The 27,864-nt window shown below is 39.3% G+C and overlaps 1 protein-coding gene across 4 annotated transcripts in view; it reads right to left on the bottom strand.

Moving 5' to 3' along the window:
* The window catches only part of LOC100694992 (cGMP-dependent protein kinase 1), a 92,951-nt gene that overhangs the window by 34,370 nt on the left and 30,717 nt on the right, over positions 1-27,864 (bottom strand). For 2 of the 4 annotated variants that reach the window (XM_003438265.5, XM_003438266.5), the window contains exon 3: positions 21,758-21,871. In XM_003438265.5, coding sequence (XP_003438313.1) covers positions 21,758-21,871 — 114 coding nt within the window. The other 2 variants (XM_019366969.2, XM_013271835.3) reach the window with 2 other exon arrangements.

The raw sequence follows: 27,864 nt of genomic DNA, 5'->3' as shown, positions 1-27,864 counted from the left end.
CTAACAAGTTAGAAATTAATAAACATAACCTTTAACCACTAAAATTAATTTTTCTGTTCAGGAATGCAAGCAAATCACTGTAATTTTACATATTAATCAAAAAATAATAATGTATTACTGTTTTTTCTGCTTTTTTTAATGAATAACAACAATGATGACATTTTTGCATCCAAAATATAATTTCAATTAAAGAGCTCTCTGGTGGATTAACCATTAGGGAAAAATGAAAAATAATTTTGGTTATAATTACTTTAGTTAGGGCATCTCTTTGTGTGTGCATGTGTGTGTGTGTACCATGTTTACATATCTTTGTGGGGACCAGAAATTGGAATGTTACTATACTTGTGGGGACCAACGGCCTTATGGGGACAAATTGCCTCTACCCATGAGTTTGAAGGCATTTTTGGGACTCAAAATGGGGTTTTAGTGTCAGGGTTACAATTAGGTTTTGGTTAGGTTTAGGCCAAGGGTCCACATTACGCATTCATTTTTTATTTTTTAGGGGAAGCAGCTAGGGAAAGCATTATGTCAATTAGATGTCCCTACTAAGATATTAAAACGCGACTGTGTGTGTGTGTGTGTGTGTGTGTGTGTGTGTGTGTGTGTGTGCATGAGAGAGAGAGAGAGAGTTGCCTGCTCCTCACACCTTAATTTCTCCCATTAACATTAGACACCAATTGAGAGGTCAGTGGTTTGATCCCTAGCCCATCCAGTCTGCATATCAAAATGTCCTTCGGCAAGATGCTGAACCCCAGGTTGTCCCCGATCCATCCATCAGATCAGAGTGTGACTGTTACAAAAGCTCTCAAAGGCATAGAATAAAAAGCCTGGCTTCATTTGTGTGCCAACGGGCGACTGAGTCGTGTAATGGAAAGTGATTTGACTGCTCTGCTAGAGAGGCAAGTCAATATGTTAGTATCAGTCCATTTATTATTTACCATATATACACAAATGTATAAACTCTAACATTCACCACCAATCTGCAAACCCGGAGTTTAGCAGCCATTTAAAATCGGGCCAAACCACAGGAGATGTGCCCTCATTACAGAGCCTGACACTGTTTTACTTCGAGACTTAGAAACTGTTTCTACAAGTAGAACCCTCTTAAACACACAGCGTGAAATAAAAATATATATAGAAACACATGTCTGGATATAAATATGTAGCCATCCTGTGCAAGAACAGAGTAAACCTAAGATGTATATACTCAAACACACAGGTATGTCTATTTATTAATAAATATACACAAATGCAGTACTGTTCACATAGATGCAAACACACTCATATAAACATGTACACTTCGATACATTTTTGGCATCATGGATTTAATCCTTGATGGCAAAATATAAACAGAATTTTTTCACACTATTGCAATTGTCTTTCTTCTTGTAAGAAAAAAGGTGTCATTATACAACATTTTAACCATATTTGGAAGAACCTGTGTCTTATCCAGATGGTAATGTGCTCATGAGGTGGGGACAAATGACTCCAAAGCAGACTGCGAACGGGTCAAATCTAGCATATGGAAATAGGTCAAAAGAGAAATTATTAGAATAGCCTTCTAATCTGACCCATAAGCAGCAGCAAGAGTGGGAAGTCTGAAATCATTGCCCACTGTGCAATAGAGTGGTTTTGCAGTAAGTGGGAGTATAGGGCACTGGGAAATAAGATATGTAAGAGGCCCACAGCAGACTGCAGTAGGTAAACTTATTATTCGAAGGCTTGGCTAAATTGCGGTGAGACTGAGGGAGCTAGTTATCCTGTACTCAGGGTGAAGATGAATGTCTTAATGCTCATGGGTTGTCGACCATTAGCTTCACCGCTTTCTGGATGCACAAAGCTCCCCAGGCTGTACTGGAGAAACGCAAGGATGATATCTGGGAAATGTTTAGAGGAGTTTAGCCGCAGCTCACCACAGCTTCAGCAGTGTTTATTCAAGAGGTGGACAACTGAATTCAATTCAGTTCTCTGACCTGACAAAAATGACTGCCTATAGGTAAATTTATACTGCACATAGTAAAAGCCTGTTGCTACAAACTGTCAATACACTGCTGTTATGTTATCTTGCACACTTACTGTAATCACAGTCTTGGATTACATCAACATCTGTCAAATCCCCGTCTGTTCTCTTCTAGTTTGCAGTGGATATAGTTCTGAGAAGTTTAAAATATGATGTATAAGCATCCAAAAAAAAAGCACTGAAAAGATGGTCTTCAGTACACCACAAAGACAGTGTTTGTGAACTATTTGACGTGTGTCAATTGACACCCAGAGCACACATGCCATCATGCAAACAGTGGAGGTAGTGAAGACACAGTTTCCAGGATATGCGGATGTGGGGATCAAGTGTGGTAAAATTGCTGCTTTTGTGAAAAACGGAGTCCTGTCAACACTGTGAAAGTGGCCTCTCAACATGCACAAACCTGCAATCTGCCAGTGTGTGGGTTTACACAGGGGGAAAAAAGACATGTTTGCTGGTGCAGGTCACATATATGTAATATGCAGCTGATTTGTGTTGCACTGTTTTATTTAAATTATACAGTAGCTGATTTTGTATCTGTTGATAATTATTTCAATTAAAACATTTTAGATTCTATATTTTTTATATTATTAAACTAAACCGCTAACCTCAGTATAACATACTGTTGAATATTGCTGAACACATATCTCCCTTTGCCCTTCAAAGCTCTTCTAAACTGAATGCATTCCAACCTCAGAATAAAGGATGGCCATTTACGCCCCTGCTGGCCCACAGCTAAGGACGTTATCATTCGGTCATGCTCCTCCTTTCCTTCCTGTTCTTTGATGGAGTGATTGTAATCCCACACCCTTCAATTATTTGTAATAACAGATGAACAGTTTTGATTGTGAAGATTTGCAAAACTGGCCAACTACCTCCTCTGGCATGCATAATCCCAAAAAAGGAGGATCTGTACTTGAAATGGAAAACTGTGAGAAACAACAGACGTATGGATACCGCCAGTAAGATAGAAGAGAAAGCACGTAAGCAGCGGAGGGACTTATTCACTTGGCATAGCCATAATTCAATGTAACTGAATTTCAGCCTGGGGCATTATGCAAATGCTCCATGTGTGTTTGTTTGGGTAATCTTTTTTTTTCTTTTGCCTCATTAAATTATACATAAACATATGATGAGAAATCTGGTCATGAATCTGACCAATCCATAGCTAGACAGTCTAGGGTTTGGAAAAATCAGAACTCTCCATTTCTGTGAATGTAGTCTTGAATTGTTTTAGTATAAAGTATAAAGCATTAGCTGTTGGTGATGCAGAAAATCCACATGCCTGTCCAAAAGCACCTCAGGGCTATATGAAATTGGTACTTAAAGATTAGACCAGAGTCTCAAGCAGTGAAGTGTGACAAGAAATATATTTGCAGAAAGCACTGCTCAATGTACATGACCATGTAAACAGTATTTGCAGCCAGAAAAGGAGCTAAAATTAGCTTTCTTTATTTCATTCTGGCTGCAAATTCTTTTTTGAAAATCTGCATTTATAATCTACCAACTCTTGTGTCAGCAGATACACTTTCTAGCCATATTAGGATCAGGACAGATGATGATGATGTGTATTTTGACACAACACTCATGTATACACAGACACAGATTTGTTTGCTTGTCCTTCTCACAGTTTCACAACGCTGCCATACCTGTAATCAAATTATTGTCACGCGGTGAAGAAACAGTGTCGGAATACCTGGGAGATAATAATCATAATATGGTTTTGCTTCCATGTGGGATATTAGGGCGTGCTCGCCTCCGATTTATCATTTTAGCACTTGTAGATAATCAACCTGGGGTTATACCGCTCTGAGAGAATAAGCGGTGTCTCCAAACTAATTAGCGAGAGCACCCACCATAAGAATTTCCACGCAGGAATGCTGTGGTAATGTTTGGGTTTGAGGGCAATTGAATTGGTTTTCGCCATGACTCTAAAAATGCTTCCCACCTTTGAATCTGTGACTTGCCTGCTACTCACACCTCAGTTTCTGTCACTGACATTTTCTCCTTAACTCCCTGTCTTTGCATACCCAAAGATGAGATTATTAACGATTTTCTTTTCACTGACTCACACGCAGTCACAGGCACAGTTAAAATCCCAACATGACGTAAGGTCTACTGCTTATGTCTTCCTACAAGTCTTACGAGAGTAATGCTGTTAAGGCTTCAGGGTGGAAGAGTGTAATCTCTTTCCCCCCCCAAGTCATTAATAACATCAGCCGAGTCTGATTACATCTAGATGAGCTCTTTAGAGCGTGAGAAAACAGGACAGGTCATTTATGCCAGACAATGTCACTGAGCCTAGGGAATAAGAAAATATTACAGGAATTCTACTCATAATTATGGTTAAAATCCTAGTTATTACTATAGTGGATTAAAGGAACACAGCAGTGCAGGAGAAGCAGGAGTACTGCGTGTCTGTACTGCAGGTTGACACTGTGTTTTCAATGAATCTCAACACAGAAAACTGGCTGGCTTAATCAGAGGCGACCTCCAGCTGCCAATTCTGCCAATAGTCGCGTCATGTGGGAGTCTATAGACTTGGAGCAGCAGCTGCTTGAGAAATATTGAGCTCATTCCACCTGCCATCCACCCACAATGTTCACTCACCCCATGATGTATAGAAACCAGAGGAGAGCAAATCTTTTTTTTTTCTTTTTTTTTTTTTTGTTTTGTTCTTTTTAAAAGAACCATACATTTATTTTCTGTTATCTCTGTCTGCTATTAAGATAAAAAGTATGTCTGGCACCTAAACATGTGGGAGCCATGATATTGAAGAGGAGTATTCTTAAAAGCGTGACTTTATCTTTCTCTGTTATCTTTCTCTGTTTTACCACTTCATCTTCATAACAAACCTCACCTCCAAGCTTTAATCCTCAGGCACAGCTGATCATGTTTGTTTATCATTTAAATTAAAATGACTGGAGTTTCTTCACTTTAAGTATTCTGTTATATCATTTTAAAGTTGTCTCTCTTTTTGCAGGCTTCTTGGTATTCGTGCCTGAAGCAAAGCAGTAAACTTTCTGGTACATACATTAAATACTTTGACAACTTGAGCTGGAAGCCTGTGAGTTACTAAACATATTAAATACAGCTTGTAGATGAGCTGTGCTGTATATGTGGACAGTCAGTCATGATGGATGACACTGTCACTCCTTACTATTTTCAAACCATGTTTAGATTAATCAGAGGAAAAGAAGTCTATATCTGTTCCAAGAGCTCTGTGAGCACTTGGCATTTTGTTCTGCCCATCTAGCAGATATAATGTTTCACTGATTTCGAGGGCATTTGGCAATAGAGCATAGTATTGGCCAATATAAACCTTAACCACGTGACAGCTCTGGATAAAATGTTGAGAGAAAAGGTTACTACTTCCTTGTCAGAAACAAAGGCAGAACAACTTCTAAATCTGTCAATGTAATATTTCCATTAAAGCATAAATGTTTGTAATAAGGAAAAGGTCAGGGATCACTGAAGGCTTTGGAACACATCAGCTAGTAGCTGTACCTGAATTTGTGTCTTTCCTTATGGTTGACTCTTGAATTTTCTAAATATTTAACAAGTTAATGAAGAAACTCCACTTATTCTGTGACTACAGAACCACAGTCCAAAGACATGCAAGTGAGTTTAACTGGTTACCGTAAATTGGTGAAAGTGAATGTGAATGGTTGTCTGTCTCTCTGTATTAGCCTTGCAATGGACTGGCAAAGTGAATCTGTCAGTGAGTTCCTACCTATGAATTTATGCTGAATTTTCTATTGCAATCCACATAAGAACCATCAAGCTACTTAACTTTCAAGGTCAAAAGATCAGCAATTATTTTTGCAAATAATAAAAACAATTCAATCTATACCAAACTGGGAAAGACTCAAGAATCCAGACAACCAAGAAACAGATCGACAGAAAACCCAACAGAGAGATGCTGGAACTACTTAAACTGCTACCTGCATATACTACACAAAGTGAGATCATTTTAGAGTAGCCTACTATGGGATGAAAGTGATGATATGAGTCATATGCTTGAGTTGTGCTGACAGGCATCACTGATGGCAGGTGTGCATGGCGGAGGCCGAACAAACATGCAGTAACCTTAAGCCTCCAGCAAACGAAAATGCAAAAATGAAGTATCTCACAAAGAGACGAAAAACCCCATCAAATTTAAGATTGTTCTGTCTGCTGTCTCATACGCATTCTTTAAAATAACTTCATCGCCTCTTTTCTACACAGATTTCTCATGATGACATAAGTGCTGTTACATAAGTTGCAGATGTCACTGCATACATATTTATTTTCATTCCCTCACTCTGAACTCCGATAAAAGGAAACAACCTTTTCTGTGTAAATTGCTTTGTCGTTGGTTTGCGAGATAAATTTTAATTGTTTGTTGCCTTCGTCATTACAGACAATCAACCATAAATTATTCGCCGCAGAGGAAATCAGTTTGAATAACCTGATAAATTTCAGTCGGCCCCGCTGCAGAAAATCAAATGGAGGAAATGAAGTGTGTTTGCTATTCATCAGCAAGTTATTTTTAGGCAGTCGTCCAGGTTGTATCAGACACTTTTCTCTATATAGCTAGTTCTCTGAACTGCACAATGGAATATCAATTTTTTTTTTCCAGGCAGCAAAATATCCTGAGAGAAACACATAACAATAACTATTTTAGTCATTTTACAATACAGTATAATTTCCCACTGAATGAGTTACAATTTTAGAATGTACACAAAAATTATTACAAACACGAGTTTTTCTTTCTTCAGCTCTGACAACAACAAGGAATTACTTGTTGTTTCATTGCTTCAATTCATAAGGCTTTCTGTCAGTCGAGCCTGATGTTTTGCACCCCACTGAGGCAGGAACATCGACTCTCTGTACCCAAAATTATCAAGTGAAAAAATACCAAGTGATAATCCCCCCACCCCTCCCAAAACCAACCCCTCCTTCTTTGACTGAATGTTGTGATGAGTACTTGTATGTGTTTGTGTGTGAGAGACTGCCTGAATGGCAGAAAGCGTGTGCGCAGTCTGCCTTGTGTATTTGTGAAACCATTCGTCCTCCTTTTTTTTTTTTTTTTTTTATGAAACTGCAATTATTTTGACAAGCAGAGTCTTTACTCTGCAGGAGTCCCGCTCACGTCCTGTAAAATCTCTACAGAAGTTGTTCACTATAGGGGGAAAAGTATAATCATGCAAACATTAGCCAAACTAATGAGCTGCCTTAAGATTATAAATGTCTTTCTCTGTTTGGGCAGCCTATCTGAAAAAACAAAAACAATTATCGTCTTTATAACTGTTATAACATCCAAACATTTAAATGACAGCTTTACTCTCTACAACTCTGTGTATGTAAGTATCTTGCCCTCAGTCCTTTGCACACTCCATTTGCGCTGCTATTTCAAACATACTGGTAAACTCATAAGATGTATTATGCCTCTGGTTAGGTTTATTGCGATGCTAGTAGCAGCCAGGGCAGCTTTAGTTCTTAAACTGTTTTGTTGTATTTCTGATTAATCGCCCTCTTTAAATGCACTTGTTTACCTGCCATTGAAAAACCAGCAAGCTCTGTTATAGAAAGATAGATATCTGTGATACGTGTCTACAGTGTTTAACCTCCTCTTACCCGTTTACAGCTGAGAAGAACTGGAGAAGTAGTTAAGAATGGATGGATGTACGTATGGATGGATTATTAGCAGCACTTTCAACGTGACATATATTTGGGCCAAATAAGCCAAATTTCTAACTAAATGTTGATTACTTATGAAAGATTATCTCGCTTGAGGATACATAATCATTTGCCTAATTAGAAAAAATATAAAATTCCTTAAAATATAAATTGATTGGAGCTTGCTGGAGAAAAACATGTTGGCTATGCCTGTTTACATGGAATAAAATCTAATGAGCAAATTAAACTTATGAGTGGAGAAATGTATAGTCTGCATGTCCTTTTTTATTATTACTATTATTATTTTGTTTGGCTCTATGATTTCCAAGTACATTTGCTACAAACCTCCGCTCCCCCTCCATTTGTCATTATAACCTATGAATTGTTCTCAAAAATGTAAACAGTACATACTTTTCAGTTAAAAATGAAATTCTCTCATCTTCTACAAATTTTTGAATATCTTCCAACCAGAGACTAATTTTTATGCATACATAAAGAACTTCAATTTTGGTTCAATAATTCAAAAGTGCTTAATAATGTTTTTACTGTCCATCCATTTTTTTACTGCTATCATGGGGGGGGAACAGCCTGTCCAAGCCCAGAACGCGATTGGTGGGGAACATCCCAGAGAACTGGCAGTCCATCACAGGGTTAACACAGAGAGAGACACACACCTACACCCAATTAAGAATCAACAGTTAGTCTTTGAACTGTGGGAGGATAATGCATCACCCAGGGGAAACCCATATAGCTTAACTCCAGGTTGGCAGCACACGGGGGCAACAGATGCTTCCTCTCTTTTTGATGGTTGTGTTTAATCTGGGCAGATACATATATTCAAATTTAGGTCATTCACTTTGTCATTTCCAAAGTGTTGTTCCCTCTCTGTATAACACCCCCCCCCCCCAAAAAAAAGTTCATATCAACAACAACCTAAGCATGTGGAAGCTGTGGAATTATAGAGCTTACATTATTAGCTGGAAAATGTTCTATGATGACCCCAGCTGTCCTCCTGATTTTTCTAAAGCCACATACAAAACAACAACTCCTTTTGTAGACTGCTTTTTTTTTTTTTTTTTTTTTTTTTTTTTTATCTGCAGCGTTTCTTTTAAAATTTATTTTCCATAGACAACAAGTTCATAGAACTACTTAGTCCATAACATAAGCAAGGGCATGAGTCATATGCTTTGGTTTGCTCTGAGAACGATTAGCTTTTAGGGTTCCCTAAGTTTTGCGCAGGTAAATAAAAGCAGCAGCTTATAAATCTGATCTGTTTTCTGTGCTGATAATCCATCTGAAGAAGCTTTTCAAAATGCCATTTTTAGCACTTACGCTGTCATATAACTTCAGCAGCAAATAAATTCTTTGGTAAAGCAAATTAGTCATTTGTATAATAAAGGGAAGTAATGCAAATGTGACCCGGATAATGCAAAACAAGTAGAAGCTGTCTTCAATCAGCCAAAATTCCCTGGAAGCAACACTGACGCTGCCTGGCTATACTGTCACAGGAGACTATTAGGATAAAAATGTTCAAGGAAAGCAGCTGTCTGAAGTCACACCTGCAGAGCTGTTTTCTTTCTGACTAAATGCTGCTGTCTGAGGTTTCCTCTCTGGGCGTTTTAACCTTTTAAGCCATCTAGAACCCAAGAAGAGCATCTAGCTCCGGGCTCACACCTGCGCTCCAACAGAGAGTCAGGAAAACAACACCAGCAGGGGCCCATAATCAAAACACACATAAACACAACCACAAACTCCGGGCATCCATTAACACACCGTACGTCAAAATTCAGAGGCGAGGCCTTCATTCAACTGAAAGAAGTCACGCTGTCAAGTTTTGGATACAGACGTCAGGCAAAACTGCACACGGTGCCCACCGCAGCAACTGTGATTTCAAACAGGTAGGTGGGGACTTCCCAGCTGGCCTCACCATTTCACCATCACATTTCTTGCTGCACTCTGGCAACAGTGTTACCATGGCAGCCATGGAAACAGAGAAGATTTTTCCCCACACAGTCCCACAGGAATTTTATCTGCCAAAGCCATTCTTTCCGTCTTCTTCTCAGTGTCCCCGTTTCTTTCTTTTCTTTCATTTAACCAATGAAATCCTTTATCCCAGCACAGTGTGGCCTGCATACATTGCCATGAGATGATAGTGCCTTAACTTTTACAGAAAAAGTAATTTTCTTGATGTTATTATGAACATGTCAGTCTTCTCCCCCCTTCATTTCATTATTAATTGCCAGTCACAATTATTTGTGTTACGTTTTTCTGCCTGTCTAATTGCTTTCAACCTGCCTGTATAAATTATACCGGTCATTTACCATTTCTTCTTACATTTCACATGTTTTTATTTTGATTTATATGCCTTTGTCAGTGGATGCACCTTTAATCAGTACTCTGAAGCCCGGAAGACAGGAAAAACAGCAGTACAATAGCTGGCACTTCTGTGTTCCTTGTTAAGAACGTGCTCACTTGCTTTCCTGATTCAAAGGACTCTTGTTATCCATCCTTCTCTTTCCAACCATGCCTAATGATGGTGCTCAGGCTCAACACCCTCCCCGTTTGTTGTTCCTCTTAAGAGGTGTAACAATTCTTCACGTTATAGATTGAATGCATAAAAAACATACTTCTATTGCTCTCTGAGGTCACCTCTGTATTCAGTGCAGCGTGTAGCATCTTCGGCAAATGTGTGTCTCTCCTCACTTTCCAATTTCAAATACTAAAGTGTGAAATAACTTGGCAGTGGACCAGGTCCATATTTTACCCCATATTTCGGTGCACTATAGGGTGCACAACCTCAAAGCGACTCTGCCTCAGAAGACAATGTGGAGCAACATATTTTTAACAAACTTTACATCCACAATCTATTTAAAAACAACCTAAGACCCTCTTCAAAACAAGATAACAGGTCGCATTTAACTAATTGATCAGTTTCATTATATTTTCATCCTCATGCTCCTTCAAATACACTATATTGCCAAAAGTATTCATTCGTCTGTTGAACTTGAGTGACACCAAGTTCTTAATTCATAGGGTTTAATATGATGCTGGCCGACCCTTTGTCATCATAACAGCTTCAAGTCTTCTGCAAAGGCTTTCCACAGGGTTTAGGAGTATGTCTATGGGATTTTTGACCATTCTTCTACAAGTGCATTTCTGAGGTCAGACACTGATGTTGGCTTGCAGTCTCCACTCTAACTCATCCCAAAGGTGTTTTCTCAGGTTGAGGTCAGGACTGTGCAGGCCAGTCAATTTTTTCCACACCAAACTCATTCATCCATGTCTTTATGGAGATTGTTTGTGCAGCAGTGCACAGTCATGCTGGAACAGGAAGGGGCCATCCCCAAAGGGTTCCCACAAAGTAAGGAGCATGAAATTGTCCAAAATATCTTGGTATGCTGAAGCATTGAGATTTCCTTTTACTGAAACTAAGGGGCCAAGCCCAAATCCTAAAAGACGACCCTACACCATAATCCCACCTCCAACAAACTTTACACTTAGCACAGTGTCGACTTGTCCATCAGATTGCCATCACGTCTACTCTAGTGTCCAGTGGAAGCATGCTTTACACCACTGTATTCGACACTTTGCATTGCATTTGATGATGTAAAACTTGTATACAGCTGCTCAGCCATGGAAACTATAAAGCTCTGTACGAACTGTTCTTGAGCAAATCTGAAGGCGACATGAAGTTTGGAGGTCTGTAGCAATTGACTCTGGAGAAAGTCAGGAACCTCTGCACAATATGCATCTCCGTATCACCTAACCTTGCTTAGGTGTAGTGTATATACACAGCTATGATGGTGTGCTTATATTTAACATAACCAAAGCCTGAAATACTGAGGTCAGCGTATATATGCTCAATCCCTATGAGCCAAAAGCTGAAACTTCATTCTAAACACTCTAAACACTCTCTTCCAAGCATTTTTTTTCTACTCTCGGATCTGTTTGATGCATGTATGAACCAGCTGTGGCTATGAGCAATGCAACACATGCTGTTCAAACCTTCAATTTCAGAAAGCTGCCTCAAAGGGAAATGTGGATAAATGACAGTGGATAAATGGAGGGGTTGCACCAAGGCCCAGCATAAGAGAAAGGATTATTTAAAACTTTTATCATGAAAAGTTGTTGAAGCAGAGGCCACGAATAAAAGTGTGGAGTTGGAAATGATTAAAACTTTATTTTTTGTTTCCTAATGCGTGCCACCACATAAACACGCAGAGGATGCATGTCCTCCTGCAATACATCCACAAACCCCATTAACGTCTTCATCATTTCCTCCTGCCTGGCAGCTCCATCTTCAACTTCCTTTGAGAAATATATCCACCATCCCTCCTTCAACATCCAAACCATCTCAGTCTTGTGTCTTTTTAATTCTGGCTCCAAACTCCTCAACCAGAGTGGTCCCTCTGATGTCACACTCATGTGTAATTTTGTCCATCCCAATGAAAATCAAAGAAACTTCAGCTCTGCCTCCTGTCTTTTTGTTATTGCCAACCTCCCCAAACCACACATCATGGGCAGGTCTCACCACCATCTTTTAAACCTTCCTTTTCGCTCACGCTGTGATCCTTCTGTCACAAATCACCCCCGACACTCGTCTCCACCCTGCCCGCACTCTTCTTCACTTCTCTTGCACACTGTTGCTTTGGATGTTTTGACCGAGGTATTTAAACTCATCCACGTTCACTTCCTCTGCTTCTTGCATCTTCTGAGCTTTATTGCAACTAATCTATTATCATATTTGGAAATTACATTTAAATCATCATGATATGTCAAATTTCAAATCATGGCTACATAAGACAACATTTTAAGTAAAAAAAAACACTTAGCCCTCTCAGTTAACTGTGTTTCTTTATCTCACACAACAGAATTATAACCTCACTGGTTACTAGATACAAGCAACTACTAAAAATAGGCAGCCTCAAGATAGCAAAGACTATAACAGCCAGCTGTGTCCAAACATCCGCACAGATGAATGTGGTTATAGTTTGTCCTGCATCGAAACCTGTCTAGCTCACTACGGAAAACAAAGTAGCACTTACATCTGCCTTATAAACATTTGGGAAAGGGAACAAGAGAGGAGCTATGTGCTACTAAGTGTTTCTAAAAAACTAATGACTATGCTTGTAATATATCCCCAGAAAGACAAAGCTATTCACTTAGATGCCAAATATGGCTAATGCCGTTAACATTCGTAAGAATTATTGAAAAGCCAACGCTAAAACTTGGTCCAACATAATCTCTATATTAGCATGCAAACATACTTGCCGAGTCGACTGATCACAGCTGTGTCAGTGTTTTAGAATTAAACAGGACTTATAGAAAAATTACCATATGTGAAAGCACTCTCACTCTTGCTCTCAAAATGCACACCAGTAACGACTTCTGTTGCAGGTGTGCTTTTAAATCCTGATTTTAATCACAACGAAAACACACTGAATGAAGATGAAATGAAAACAAGTGATGCCATGCTTAATATTCCGTGCCATGTGGAAGGCTGTTTTGTGAGAAATGTTTAAATGCAGCAAGAGCATTGTTGGCATTTCTCTGTGGTGCACAAATAAAGAAATGGTGTGGAAATACGAGACGAAAAACGCAGGAAACAATTACAGAAGAAGTCAAAATACTCACACACTGTAAGTTATCTCATTCTGCCAAAACAAGAATCACTCACTGTGGACAGGGTGATTCCTGAGACTGTGCAGGCACAGTCTAATAAACACACACACTCACACGCAGACTGATTACAAGGACAACTGTTTGCTCACCCGAGGCGGAAGGAAGGGCTGTTATACAGCTAAGCTATCACTCTTTCACAAGATTCTCAGAAGTCTCTAGAAAAATGCTCCCTAATATTTTATATGTAATTCCATTATCATGTTCCGTTTTCAGCACTACACATAAAACTGGTACACATAAATTGCTAATTATTAGTCCCCTGCTGACTGTCTTGTTTCATCTGTATTGTGTGCAGACAGTTTGACCTCTAACACAGCACCTGTCAAAATGCAGACTAGAATTTGAACACCACTGAGTACACTGTTATGCAACTCTGTGCTTTTTTATGTGTTTAAAGTGGCTTTCAGAAGGTCTGCACACAGAGATGAACCCCACGGAGTATAATTCAGCCACTTGTTGCTGAAAAATAAAACGATCAAGGACATGTAAACAGGCTTAAACACCTAGCAGTAAGATAACTGGAGTTCTACATTCAGAAGTTATTGGTGAGAAAAAAAATCAAAGACCCACAAACCCAATACACATACATGTGAAAACGGAGCCTTTAATCTTAGAGGACAGATTCAGGTTTGGCTGTCATTCATGAGGAATGGAAATCTTTTATCATATTATGACTTGTGCTTTTATTTTTGTTTTTTTCAAACCCACATTAGCCGGGAAGAGGGAAAAAATCAGCTAATGAAGATTAAGTGTAAAGAAATGTCACTTTGAGATGAATATCTAAAGCCCGGCATATAATCTACACATATGCATGTAATACATTTATACATTAGAAAGGCAGAGTGCATCAGTGGTTCTTAATCCTTTTAGTCTAATGCCACAGCTGCTTCAGATGAGCCTTTCAGTATAAGTCTTCATTATGTGTTCTTTTGAAATGATAATAAGCAGTCGTTTTTTAAAACGGCTGGATTTTCTTGTAATGGTGTTTGTAAATGATAGATGAGCAAAGGAATAACATGGGAATACTTAAAGTATGAATAAATTAAACCAGAATAAAATATTCAGGTTTTAAGTTTAAAGGTACTCTACCGATGTTTTTGGTGGGCGGGAGGGACAATTGGGGTTGATACCACCCTGTGCCCCCCTTTTGGATCTGCCCCTGCATGGGCACATCTTCACAGCACTTGAAGAGTATTTGAAGAGTATTTAAATAACTATAGCCAACATCAGTACCTTAAATGTCAGTCACACCTACATAAGCAGGTAATAACTAAGGTCTCTCCCTCTTCAAAGACAGTTTAGCTAAGTGCTTGCTCATAAAGGACTGTCTGATCGTTGGGGTTTTCACTCTAATATTGTAGCTCTTTACCTTACAATATAAAGCGTCTTGCTGTTTAATTAAATTGAAACGACAGGATCGAGTCACCAAAAGACGGCAATTTTACCTACAGGGGTTTGTCACACAGAAAGAAAAAAAAAAATAACAACACATCCGTTTCATGTGTCATCCCCGAAGGTAGTGATGTCTCAGCCTGGTCACCTCTATAAAAATTGTCAGGCTACAACTCTGCCCGGACTTACTGATGTCCACGCTCTGTTTCAAATTAGAGCTTAAACTACAAGCACTTGAAGCGGTAGCAGTTGAGTGTTTCAAAAGTGTATCCTCTTTCTTATGGATGTTTATTTTTAACTTCTTTCCACACCTATTTTAATATGTTGTTCATCATGTAGATGTATCAGGCCAAAACTCTGGCACTATCATGGCTGCTAGTTACTCTGCTATTGTGGATATATTCACTCACATTACTCTGTTTATTTCAACATTTTCTAAGCATTAGTTTAAACATTAAAGTACTGTCTTGTAACTGTAAAAGTATCCACTGGGGTACAGTTACCCGCTTGATGGCAAACATGGTATATTTAGTCTTTAAATTTATTTAGTTCAGCCTCCCTGGGAAAGTCTATGCCAAGGTGTTGGAAAGGAGAGTTCGTCCGTTAGTCGAACCTCGGATACAGGAAAAACAATGCAGTTTTCGTCCTGGTCGTGGAACACTGGACCAGCTCTTTACCCTCTCAAGGATACTTGAGGGTGCATGGGAGTTTGCCCAACAGTCCACATGTGTTTTGTGGTAGAGCCCAGGCAGAGCCCAGGGCACTCCTGGGCTCTGCCAGGAGTGCCCTTTGTCACTGATTCTGGTTATAATTTTTATGTACAGAATTGCTAGGCACAGCCAAGTGGCGGAAGGCTTTCACTTTAGTGGTCTCAGAATCACATCTCTGCTTTTCATCAGGTGATGGCCTCCAGCTCGCACTGGAATGGTTTGCAGCTGAGTGTGAAGTGGTGGGAATGAGAATCAGCACCTCCAAATCTGAGGCCATGGTCCTCAGCTGGAATAGGGTGGTGTGCCCACTCCAGGTCGGGGACGAGATTTTGCCCCAAGTTGAGGAGTTTAAGTATCTCGGGGTCTTGTTCACGAGTGACAGAAGAAGCGAGCGGGAGATTGACAGACGGATTGGTGCTGCCTCCTGGGCGCCTCCTGGGTGAGGTGTTCCGGGCATGTCCCACCGGGAGGAGGCCCCGGGGCAGACCCAGGACACGCTGAAGAGATTATATCTCTCGGCTGGCCTGGGAATGCCTTGGTGTTCCCCCAGGACAAGCTGGAGGAGGTGGCTGGGGAGAGGGAGGTCTAGGCTTCTCTGCTTAGGCTGCCGCCCCCGCGTCCCGGCCCCAGATAAGTGTAAGAAGATGGATGGATGGAATTTATTTAGTTGTATCTTTAAATTATTATTCCTCAAACATTAAGAAGAAGAAGCCAAAAGGAAGGCAGAGCCAGTGTAAAAATGGCAGTGCCATGTTTGAGATGGATGAAATTATATTTGCATGAGGTATTTTAGAAAGACATATACTATGGCGGCAAATACGCACTACTGTACGTATCGTTCCTTGCACACATGCATTGTTCTGCACTCTTTAAATGATTTATGCACCCTGATACTTCTCAAAATTAATTATTATATAACCATTATTTGAAAAGAATGATATTATCCAGTGTTATGCAAAAGCATTCATGTGCGTTATAACTGTAAGTGGAGAGCACAGCTGAGTCTTTGAGATGACGTCTGATACGGCCTTTTCCACCAGTGTCATTAAGATGGAGCATACAGATAATCAGTCACACTGATTATGTTAGTAGTGACTGCCAGTGACCTCACTCTTTCAGATGACTGGTCTGAATCAATCTCAAGACTCCCAATAGTCTTTTAGACCCTGAATAAAAAGCACTTTTGGTTTTTTTCTACTGAAAATCAGCAACACAACAAATAAGCTTTAACTAAGCTATTCCTGAAATCATGCTAAACAGAATGTATAAACTCCTGTGAAAATCTGAAGCTTTTTTTGGTTTTATATCATCGTAAACAGAATTTTTGGGGTTGTAAACAGCAAAACATTCGATGTCACCTTGAACTCTGCAATCAGTTGAGAAAGATTGAGACATATTAATCAATACTAAGCATAACTTTTAGTTGCAGTCTTATTATCAAAATATTTTGACATCGTTTTCAGACATCCAGTTTTGAATATCAGAGATTAATTATGCATTTTCATTTATCTGAGAATCATAACAATTTTCCTCCTGAGTTTGCCTCCTCTTCTTTTTAATGGTGTATCGTTGAGCTCTGCAAATTGCTCTCAATTGCTTTATGCCAAACCATGGTGAATGGTGTCCTGTTATGCTGTCCAAATCTTCAAGAAACACTTACATTGTTATGCTATAAACATTTTTTTTCAATTCCTCTCTCCTGTCTGCAGACACAAGATGAGAATTTGTCTCGCCTCCTTGAAGTGGTTCTCTCATTTTACTGTCACTGCTGCCCTGCGTTCATCACCTGTCTATTCTCTCACTCCTAACCCTTTCTCTATTTCTTTGTCAGCCAGCCTCGGCCCAGCTGCTGTTATATATTTAAAAAATGTGATATAGATTTGATTGCAAAAAGACTATTTCATAAAAAAAAAATTCTCAGGCAACATTTTTTCTCTCAGGCTGCATGTGAAATCCCACCTCATTTGTTCTGACTGGCAGAGCCAAACCCCAAATGTGGCCATAGCTCCACATTTAAGTGTCTGTATCCTAAAAGTATACATAACATATTGATTAAAGCAGTTCGTTGGGGCACTACACAGCCTGGGAGTAAGTGCTACTTGAAATGCTTAGTTTACAGGATCCATTTTTTATTTTTTTGTAGGGGTGGGTGAGAGTGCCACTGAGTGATCAGAAATGAAATCACCTAAAGATGCGGGAGGACTGATGGAAATGTCCTCACTGGCCCTTCTGGGAATATGTAATCATGATCATACAGCAATAAAAACAAAATAAACAATGCTATTACTTGGATAAGCTTACAATATTGTCCAGATTTAGCAATAAATCCACATTATTATCCATAACTGCACAAATGGCTGCCAATTAACGTCACTTCCCCTCATATTTTTATATATTTTTTTCTTTAAATAAAAGCCCACGAATAAAACCTGTCCCATTGATTTGACTGAGTATTACTGATTTGCTCCTATGAGTGTGTGTAAATAGGCTTGAAAAAAAGCCCCAAAAGGTATTTTGGAGTTTTATTCTCAATTCTGATTTGAAATTCAAGTGAAATTTAAACACGTGTCAGTTTTATTGGAAACTAATGCAAAACTAAATGCAGCCAAATTCCTGAATGAAACATGTGCAGTCATTTATTATGTCAGTTATCTGAAACAATCCTTGGGTTTATCTTGACAAGTCTGACTGTGATGAAAGAACTGTCATAATTGCACACATTTTCTGTAAACGAATCATTGCACTTAATGGCTCTTAATTGTTTCTGAGATTCTTAATAGGTGCCAGACTCTGGGAATCTCTTCATTATCACAGCTGGCAATGGTGTCATTATTTTGTGAGTTAGCAGTAACAGTAAAAGGAAAGAGGCGGGAAAGTGTAGACAGTTCATGGATGAGCTCCCATGAGTCAACATTAACAGGTTCCTCAGATAAATTCTGTTAAGAAGTAATCAATCATGCATATGACTTAGGAGACCAAGCAACGTAAACTGAAATTACTTCAAGGATTTATCCTCCTACTGGGCTCCATGGAATGATGAAATTAAATCTGCTGATTGGAAGCTGGATCTCTATGCGCACTACCAGGTGTATGATTTCCAGTCGAGTCTGTTGGCTCTCATAGCCTGTGTGGCAGCTGAATTCCTCAGTACATTCATGCGTAGCGACATATGTTAAAACAAAGACAGCAACTCTCAGAGACAGTACCAATGACCCTGTTAGACTGTAAACACACTTCTGTCTATGTAGACAATTACATCATTTGTTCCATGTGTGAGTTTTTATTGAGCAGCGCTGACGTACATCTCTTAAGATCGTGGCAGGAAGTACAGGCCGGTGGGCAAGAGAATATATACAAAAGAAAAAAAAGCAGACACTCTGTCGCCAGCGGGAAGGGGAATATTTTAACCCGTAAGAGTTGGCTCATCTTGCTGTGGGCACTTGTTCCCATAGCAACAGGAGCTGGGAGTTTCATCAGGTTGGCTGGTCAGAAATAGGGGATCACGGGACATAAGAGGGGTCAGCACAGGGCGTGCAACCTAGTAGCCACCATCGTCAACCTTCTTTCCTTCCCACTTGAACTCGCAAGTACAAGCCTGAGTAAACCCTTGTATTCATGCATTCATTCATAAATAACATCGATTTTCATCCCAAACAGGGAAACATCAGCTAGCCTACAATTACTGCAATTACTGCATTTTCAAGGTAAATAAAATGATTTACCATATCTGAGCAATAATACACTATATTCCTTTATGCTAGATAAAGCAACTATACACTGTCTTACATTTATTTACTTAAATTTAAACCGTCTTTATGAGGACGTTAACTTTAACTACCAGGCCCATAAACTGTACATACAGTTAGGTTCATTTGGAAAATTGTAATTTTGCTTCCACCACTATGGCTTTTAAATCAAACTTTCAGGATCTGATTGAAGTGAAGACCTTCAGCTTTAATTCAAGGGGTTTTATAAAATTGTCATGTTAACCGCTTAAGAATTACAGACATTTTTATGCATAGTCACAGATTTTCAGAGGCTCAAAGGTAATTACAAAATTGACTGACAAGCAGTTTCATGGCTAAGTGAGGTCTGTTCCCTTATTATTCCATGACAAATTAAGCTCTTTATCAGCCTGTTTCCTTTGCCTTGAGAAACTCTTGGGTTGCTTTTAGAGTGTGCCTTGGGTCATTAACCATATGTGCTGTGAAGCAAAGTCTGATCAGTTTTGCAGCTAAATCTGAAAAGAGACTTCAAAATTCAAAATTACCCTGCTACTTCAGTCATATCATCAATAAATGCTAGTCATCAGCTTCCACTAGCAGCCATACATACCATAACATGGTCTTCGCCAGTTTTGACAGAAAACGTGATATGCTTTGAATCAGGAGTTTTTTTTCTCTTTCTCCTTTTTTCTTCCCATCAGTATGATGCAAGTTAAAAATGGTTTCAACTATCCAAAGTTTTTCCATACTGTGCTGGCTCTTTAAGATGTTTTCTGGAAAAGTCTTCTTCTAAACCTTGTGTATTTCCATTCATGAGCATGTTTTAGTTGTAGTCTTTAACACTAACAGACCACAATATTCTTCACTTGGCTCGATGTTTTGAGTGAATTTCCTTAACCATAGAAAGAATTCTGTGATCCTCCACTTTAATTGTCTTCTGGGTCTTCCAGACTTTAGTGTAGCTGTGCTGCCAGGTGCATTTTTTCTTTTTAAGACTACAGTATATTGATTTGGCAACTCCTAACATTTTACTCTCTCACTGTGATAGGCTTATAATGGGTTTTTCAGTCTTCTTCACTTGGATTGACATCTTATTGGACCTCATATCATATAAATTAAGAATTCCAGGGGACAGATACGAAACACAAGTTCAACACTTGGAATAAACTCCAGATCTTTTATCTGCTTGATTTGTCTCACCGGGCCATTAAACTGCTTGCCAGTCCATTTAGTTTTGAGCCTCTGAAATTGGAGGACTGTGCATAGGAAAAGCTAAATGTAAATGGTTGTTTTTTAGACCAGACGTCATGAGTAAGAAGTGAGGAAGTGACTCAGAAACTGAGAATACTGCATGCTCATGTAGTAGCACCTTGTCAAAGTTTAGAAAACATGCCTGACAGCATGTTATTGCCTGTTTAAGTTTAGTCTTTATAAACTGTTTCTGAGAAACTCATTAGGAAACTGTTTACTGAGGTCATAGACTAAGTGAGCAGAAGGGTTGTTTTTTCGTATGTACTTTTTCACTTCAGCTCTGCACACTGTCGGGAGAATCAAGTTTGGGCACTATCCAAAGTTACCCTTTTCACGTGTAGCACAAAAAAGGATCTTTTATTAAACATGGGCTGAAAGTGCTGTGATTCACTGGACAGTTATCTGAGCTATTCTCCCATGCATGCAATCTGACATCAAAAGGACTTTGTACTAGGGAGCATGCACGTTAAAGACCTTTTAATATTTGAGTCAACTGTGTCGGACATTTGCATTTGCATTTACATTTAGTACATTCACCCATGCTGGGAAATACCTAGAAAAGTACAGGGCTGTAGAATTTGTTTTGTACCAAGAAGATACACCCCCTACTGGCCATGAAAAAGAATCAAGGTTTAAGGCATTCCTGAAATGGGTTCATTTTTCAGCCTCGGAGGCTACGTCCATCATTCAAATACAACTTAAAACAAGATCTCAAATCAAATTTTAATAATCTATAATAATCCGTTTCCTACCCTACTTAAACACACAATTCATCCTGACACACTTTTATAACACACTAATTCTCAAATGTGATTAAACCATCTATCCTGTCTTCTCTCAGACTCCAGTCTTTACTCTTTTGAACTGAAATTTCAATCACCAGTCTGATAGACCACCTACTCACCCCCTGTGCATCCTTCATACCTGGAGCTTTGACACATGAAAGAGCAGGCTCGGTAAACCCTGACATTTCACTTCACCTGCTTCACAAGAAACTTCACTGGAGTATTGTGAGAAAAAACCCCACTGCTGATATTTCACTGTAAACAAGGCACAATGCCGTTGCTGTGTTCCAAACATTCATTCATATCTCGACAGTGTGATACCTGTCTATATTTCAACAGAGGCATGACAGCTGGAAGCAGAAAGACCCCTAATCCTCTAGAACAAGCAAACAGATTTCAGTGGATGTGTGTAGATGCGTGTATTTGTGTGAGAACACGGGATATTATCTGTCACCTGGGTAACAGGTGTACACTGAACACAGACACGTTCAAGCACTTTGGCTGTTTTTACGGGTGTCTGTGGAGACTCACTCTTGACAGTAGCAGTCCTGGTGCAGTTGTACAGAATAGCCAGCTCTCCAAACACCTTTCCTGGCCCCATGGTGCAGAGCTTCAGGCTCTCCTTCGTCACCTCCACCTTCCCATCTGAAACATGCACAGAAATGGAAATAAACCATTAGTAACAATGCTATTCAAATTTGACACTTATTTTCTTGCCTGACTACCCAAATCTGTAAGTCCAATACTACATTAAATATGTGCTGCAAATAGCGATTCAGTGATGAAATGGAGTGGCTGATAGATGTCTAAGGGTTTTGTCACATTTTTTAGGGGCAACCAGCCTGAATGCTCACTCGGCTAGAAAAAAATATGATTATTTTGCAGTGCATGCATCTCAAACTACTCCCGGACTCATGCCAGAGCCTGTAGATGAACAAAAACAAAAAACTCTACAAACCTGTCAGCTTATGTTACCACCACTAACAGAATCACAAAGAATCCTGTATGTAAGGATTCGTATGATCATTGTCCAAATCTGACCTTTCATCTAGTTTTAATGTGATTAATGGTTAATTAAACAATGGTTGCATGGTTGGCTACAAAGTTTTCTCTTTTTCGGGGCGATCGTGGCTCAAGAGTTGGGAGTTCGCCTTGTAATCGGAAGGTTGCCGGTTCGAGCCCCAGCTTGGACAGTCTCGGTCGTTGTGTCCTTGGGCAAGACACTTCACCCGTTGCCTACTGGTGGTGGTCAGAGGGCCCGGTGGCGCCAGTGTTCGGCAGCCTCGCCTCTGTCAGTGCGCCCCAGGGTGGCTGTGGCTACTATGTAGCTTGCCATCGCCAGTGTGTGAATGTGTGTGTGAATGGGTGGATGTCTGGATATGTAAAGCGCTTTGGGGTCCTTAGGGACTAGTAAAGCGCTATATAAATACAGGCCATTTACCATTAAATTTTAGGTGTATACTGTATCTCATCCTGTAGTTTTGCTTAGTACTGTGTTCTGTGAACTAGTGTTCTGCCACAGCAAAGGAAATTAATCAACAAACATGATGTTACTGCTCATCTCGCTATTGTCTCATTCTTCAACATGTTAAAGATTGACCATAAACATAACTGAGATTCTATCAAGTTCATTTCAGATGCACGGGTTTGGTGAAATTGTTGCAATAAAAATTGATTTCAGTTTCCTGAATTCCTTTTGATCTGTTTACACTGAGGTTTGCTAAATGTAACTCTGCTTCCTACTATTTGCATTGATTTGTTTTAGTAATAATGATTAAAGAAAAATGCTTGCTGGCTGCATGCAAAAACAGTTTTAAAAATTGGATTTGGTAGTTTTTTTGTGAACACATATACTTTCCTACATGAGTGGCACAGGCTTCATGGAAAGACCCACAAAGTCACTTCACTATCACAGTTCACAGGACAAAAAGACCAAAACACAAGGACTCAAAAACAGGCGAGATAATGGTGGTTAATTGTAGTACAAAAGAGTTCAAAGAGTACAAAGATCGTAAGGCAAAATAACAGAGAAATTGCAGGTTCGCACAAGAATGACAAAGAGTCATTCAGAAAAAGGGCAAAGGAAAACTGGGCTATTGAATACACACATGAGGCAATCAAAGGAAGTGGAATCACCAGGGTAACAAGACACCGCTGAAAAAAATCAAGAACAAGACAGGAGGAGAAAAACTAAATACTAGAAACAAGAGAGTGGTAAAATAACACAGGAAGTAACATAACAGGGAAACCACCTATACCTAAGACTTACACAAATAGTGGGTGACAAGATACAAGGAGGCTAGATTAACTCTGAGTAAAAAGAAACATATAAATAACAACAAAACTCAGGATACAAAAGTAACAAGGCTAAGCATAGAGGCATATTATGTATACAAAAGAAAAGACACCCCTAAAAACCACGAATTGCAAACATTAACTCATAGAGTATAACCAATTTATATAATGGTAATAATAAACCAAAATTCAGAGTCACGAAAACACCCCACAAAACATTGGGTCCAAAGCCCAGGAACACTACATTTCCAATGCCCAAGACATTTTTCATAGTGTATAAACACCACTGTTTAAGTGTCCACACTCTGATCTACACCATTACTGCATGACCCACCCCTTCACTTAGTAGCTCCTTAGTTGACAGGTCCTGTTTAAGAGACCAGTTCGAGTGACACCAGTGAGCTTCAGATTTTTCTAGCCGCTTAAGTAAAAAAAGGGTTGTTGGGGAAGTGCAAAACCTTATGTCCACATTTGAAGAAAGTCTGAAAATATAAAAAGAACTATATATATTAATCCACAAAGAACACTCATAAACTTGTAGCTAGCTGGAACATTCAACTGCACATGGAAAAAAGAGAAGCAGGGGAGTATATATGCACAGAGCAATGACTGAATTGTCATGCATTTTAAAATAAAACAGGAAGTACCTTACACAAAATGCCAAAACCTGTATATTACAAAACAAATGCATGTTTTAAACTAACATTAAAATGAAAATTGATAGCACCTTATTGCTTTAACTGTATCAAATAAAGATTTCTAGACAACAGGAGACATAACTACCAGCTTCAGATAAGTGAACACATTTTTCTTTTGCACTGTAAGAGCCTCTTTGCCTCTGTGACTGGAGGGGTTTGCTCCTGCTTCTGTGTTTAGACAAGCCTCATCAAGGATGTATGTTTTCCTGAAAAAACTCAGCATTCCAGCTGGACCATAACTCTGATTCACAGAGCAAAAGCCCAGAGAAAATATCTAAAGTCTGCTCTAGGCAACTGATGAAATACAGAATGATGATGAGAGCAAGCACAAAGAAAACAGTTTGACACGTTATCTTGTTAGCGGGCCATGACCGCATTTGACAAAAGGCCTCCAAAAAAAAAAACCCTCTCATTATTTCAGGGCTCATTCTTTTTTTCATTTTGTACTTATTTCTGTCTTATTGGTACTATAGCACACATTTTCACTATGGCTAACAATACATTATCCATTAACACCCAGCATGAAACTACATGGAGAGAAAATCTTTAGCTCTTAAAATGTGTCACCGTCTTAATGCCTGCTCCCCTGCTATTTCCAGTGTCCCTGTTTAACAGCCCTGTTTTTTCAGTCAGAGCCTTGCAGTAGCACCCTCCTTGTTTTCCATTCAAAAGAAGAAACAGCTCGAGATGGGGAAAAAAATGACATCTTGCTTTTAAAGCCACATTTATATTTTTTAACAGTGCAATGCTTCATTATCAGCAGCTTAAGAATTCATAAGAGGATTCTTAGACTGACTGAAAAACAAATGTGCAGTTTCTTTTTCAGAGTGAATTCATGATCTACTTCCTGTACTCCTCATTTTCCTAAATGTGTAAACTGTGAATTTCACAGAGAGTAGCAGGCACAATGTTTGATATTAAGCCAACTGCCTGATCAAAAATAGCTTGGATTTGCTTAAAAATGTGTTGTACAAATGGTGTCAAAGTAATGCTGCTCACTGTCAGACTTTTGAAATCTGATTCTCAGCACACATCTATTCATTTCCTTAGCTACCTATCTAAATTCAGGGTCACGGAGCGGCTGGCGCCTATTCCAGCTGACACGGGGCAAGAGGTGAGATACAGAAACAGACAATCAACCTAGCATGCATGTATTTGGACTGGAGCACCCAGAGAGAGAATGAAAAAAAAAGTGTTTTGACCCCAGAATCTCCTTTTTGTGAGATTGTTGTGAAGTGACAGTGATAACTGTGCTCCCCTGTTAGCGCACATGAAAAAAAAACGACTGCTTCTAAAGTAATGTGCAAAACTCTAGAGCCACCACTCATTTTGTTATATTTTGCTAGGAAAACAGGAAATAGCTGTAGCAATTTACTCAAAAACTGGCAAAATCTGAGTTTGTGCGATTCTGACGAGTTCGAAAGTAAAGTATTTGGTATTACAACCTTTATTCTTCAACACAGTCTGAATTCCCCTAGGCAAGTGTTCTTGAAATTTCTTACAAAGTCTTCATGAATAGTACTCAAGGCTTCTTGAAGGACATTCAGAGCTCTTCTTTGGATGTTTGCTGCCATATTTTTTTCTGTTATGCGACACAATTTAAGTGTCTTTCTAATGCCTGAATGAGTCATAGGTCGGTGTTAAGTGGCTTGATAAACATAAAACATTCCTCTGAAAATGGTCACTAATAGGGACTGGGCTAAAAATGAGTGCAAAAGCAGCCAATGGCCAAAGAAAAACTTTGAAAGACCTTCAAAAAATGCCTGGAGAATTGCACTAGTTTTAAGAAAGTCAGGCTTCTTGGAAGCAAAACTCAAGAAATGAGGGATAGGCTTTACATAGTAGTTCATATTTCTTTCTTTGCATGTCTCCTTTTGCTGCTTCTTCCTAAAAAGCACATGTTTATTGCTTTTATAAATGTAAAGATGATCAGATGATCCCTTCCTGTGCAACTGAGGATTTATCCCAGGAACTTAGAAACTCTGGACGCAGTAAACATTTATTAACTTAATTTGGCTGAAATAAGTGTTTGTAGTGTCAATCTAGCCTTACAAAGTCTATAAAGACCACAATTAATGTGCTTGTTTCTGTATAAGAGTTACGTCTGGAATAAAGCCACTGAGGATCAACCGAGCTTAACAAAACTGTGCCAGACTAATCAGTGAACTGTGCTGAGATAACGATGACTTGTCACCTCTCAAAACTCCTAAGCCCTTATTATACCTGGGTGTCACAGATAAGAAAATGGAAGAGGAATGCTTTAGAAGAAAACTGCTAATAGTTTCACAGCAGCTGCCATGTCTTTCGAATTTGAGAAATGTAAAGGAACAGCAAAGGCAACACTGTGTTTGTTACCTCTATCTTATCATATGTAAAAACAGCTTATCTTGGTCTCTGAGCAAAGGAGGGATCTGTCTGTTATTAACTGCACACACCTTTTGAAGTATCTATTGAGCCTTGCCACACCACAATACGTGAAGCAAAATCCGCTGGTTTTTGATCCATCAGCAGTAGAGGAGGCTAATGGAGTTCAGTGGGAAGACACTCTGTGCTGGAGTGCAAACAAAGAAAGTGTCTGCAGACGTGTATAGAGAGAAAATTATGTAATAGGTGCACCTGTACAGATAACTAGTGCTCTGAATAAAAGGATGTAAGACACAGAACTTTATTAAGTGCAAATATGGGCAGTCTGTGTGCACATCTTTCATTGAGGAGTGCATGTAAGGACAAAGACAAGCATACGTCAGGTAGCAGAACCTCCACTAAGGATAAATCTAATAATTTCCTGTGAAGAACCATGTAATTAATTCCTGAGAAGGATGAGCAGTGAAACACAGTGCTTATTTTGGACAGCTCAGTAAGTGCAGGCTGTGAGGGAATTGCTACAAAATTAAGTAATTCAATTATTCATTTATTGGAAATACACCAATGATTTATTCTAAGAAACCTTTTCTTTTGTTCCAAGGGGCCCCTTGCATCCCAGTGTGCACAGACAAGCACACTGGCCAGCTAACTCCCTGCATTCGTGCGTAATAAAAACGTGTCTTATCACACTGCTCTTTCACAGCAGCTCCAAATTCACTTGAAATTCACCTCTCTAATGCAAGTGCTACTCAAACCTCATTCAAATAACACCACATGCAAATACACTCTCCCACCAGACAGGCAATATGATATCAATGTGGAGTATGTTGACATTCATTGATCCAGTGTGCTGTGTAGAAACGCAATCAAAATATGGCATGAGTGGACAATGAGTTAACTATCATTAGGTTTCTCCCGACTGTCGCCTGTGCTTTCTTATCTGCATCTCCATTTATTTGTGTTTATGTTGTCTCTCTCTCTCTGTTACAGTAACTTCCTGTTTGAGTTTGTTAATCAGTTTCCGTGTGTGTGTGTTTTTATTTATATCCTCTTTTTCCTTGTTAGACGTCAGCAAATCTGCTTTTCAGCCTCCTCCCATGCATGTCTCTTTGTGTCCCTTTGCATATCCCAGAAGTTTTTTTTTATCATTAATTTTGCTGTTTTTACATCTGTTGGACATCTGCTTGACTTTTCTTACTTGAACTATGCGACTGAAACCATTCAGCTGAAGACTTTGAGTCAGCTGTTTACATGGGAGCTGATTTAATACGGTCTGGCATT

The sequence above is a fragment of the Oreochromis niloticus genome, linkage group LG13 (assembly GCF_001858045.2).
Source record: "Oreochromis niloticus isolate F11D_XX linkage group LG13, O_niloticus_UMD_NMBU, whole genome shotgun sequence".
NCBI classification, from domain to species: domain Eukaryota; kingdom Metazoa; phylum Chordata; class Actinopteri; order Cichliformes; family Cichlidae; genus Oreochromis; species Oreochromis niloticus.
The sequence above is the reverse complement of the archived record's forward strand: the minus strand, read 5'-3'. Positions and strand labels throughout refer to the sequence as shown.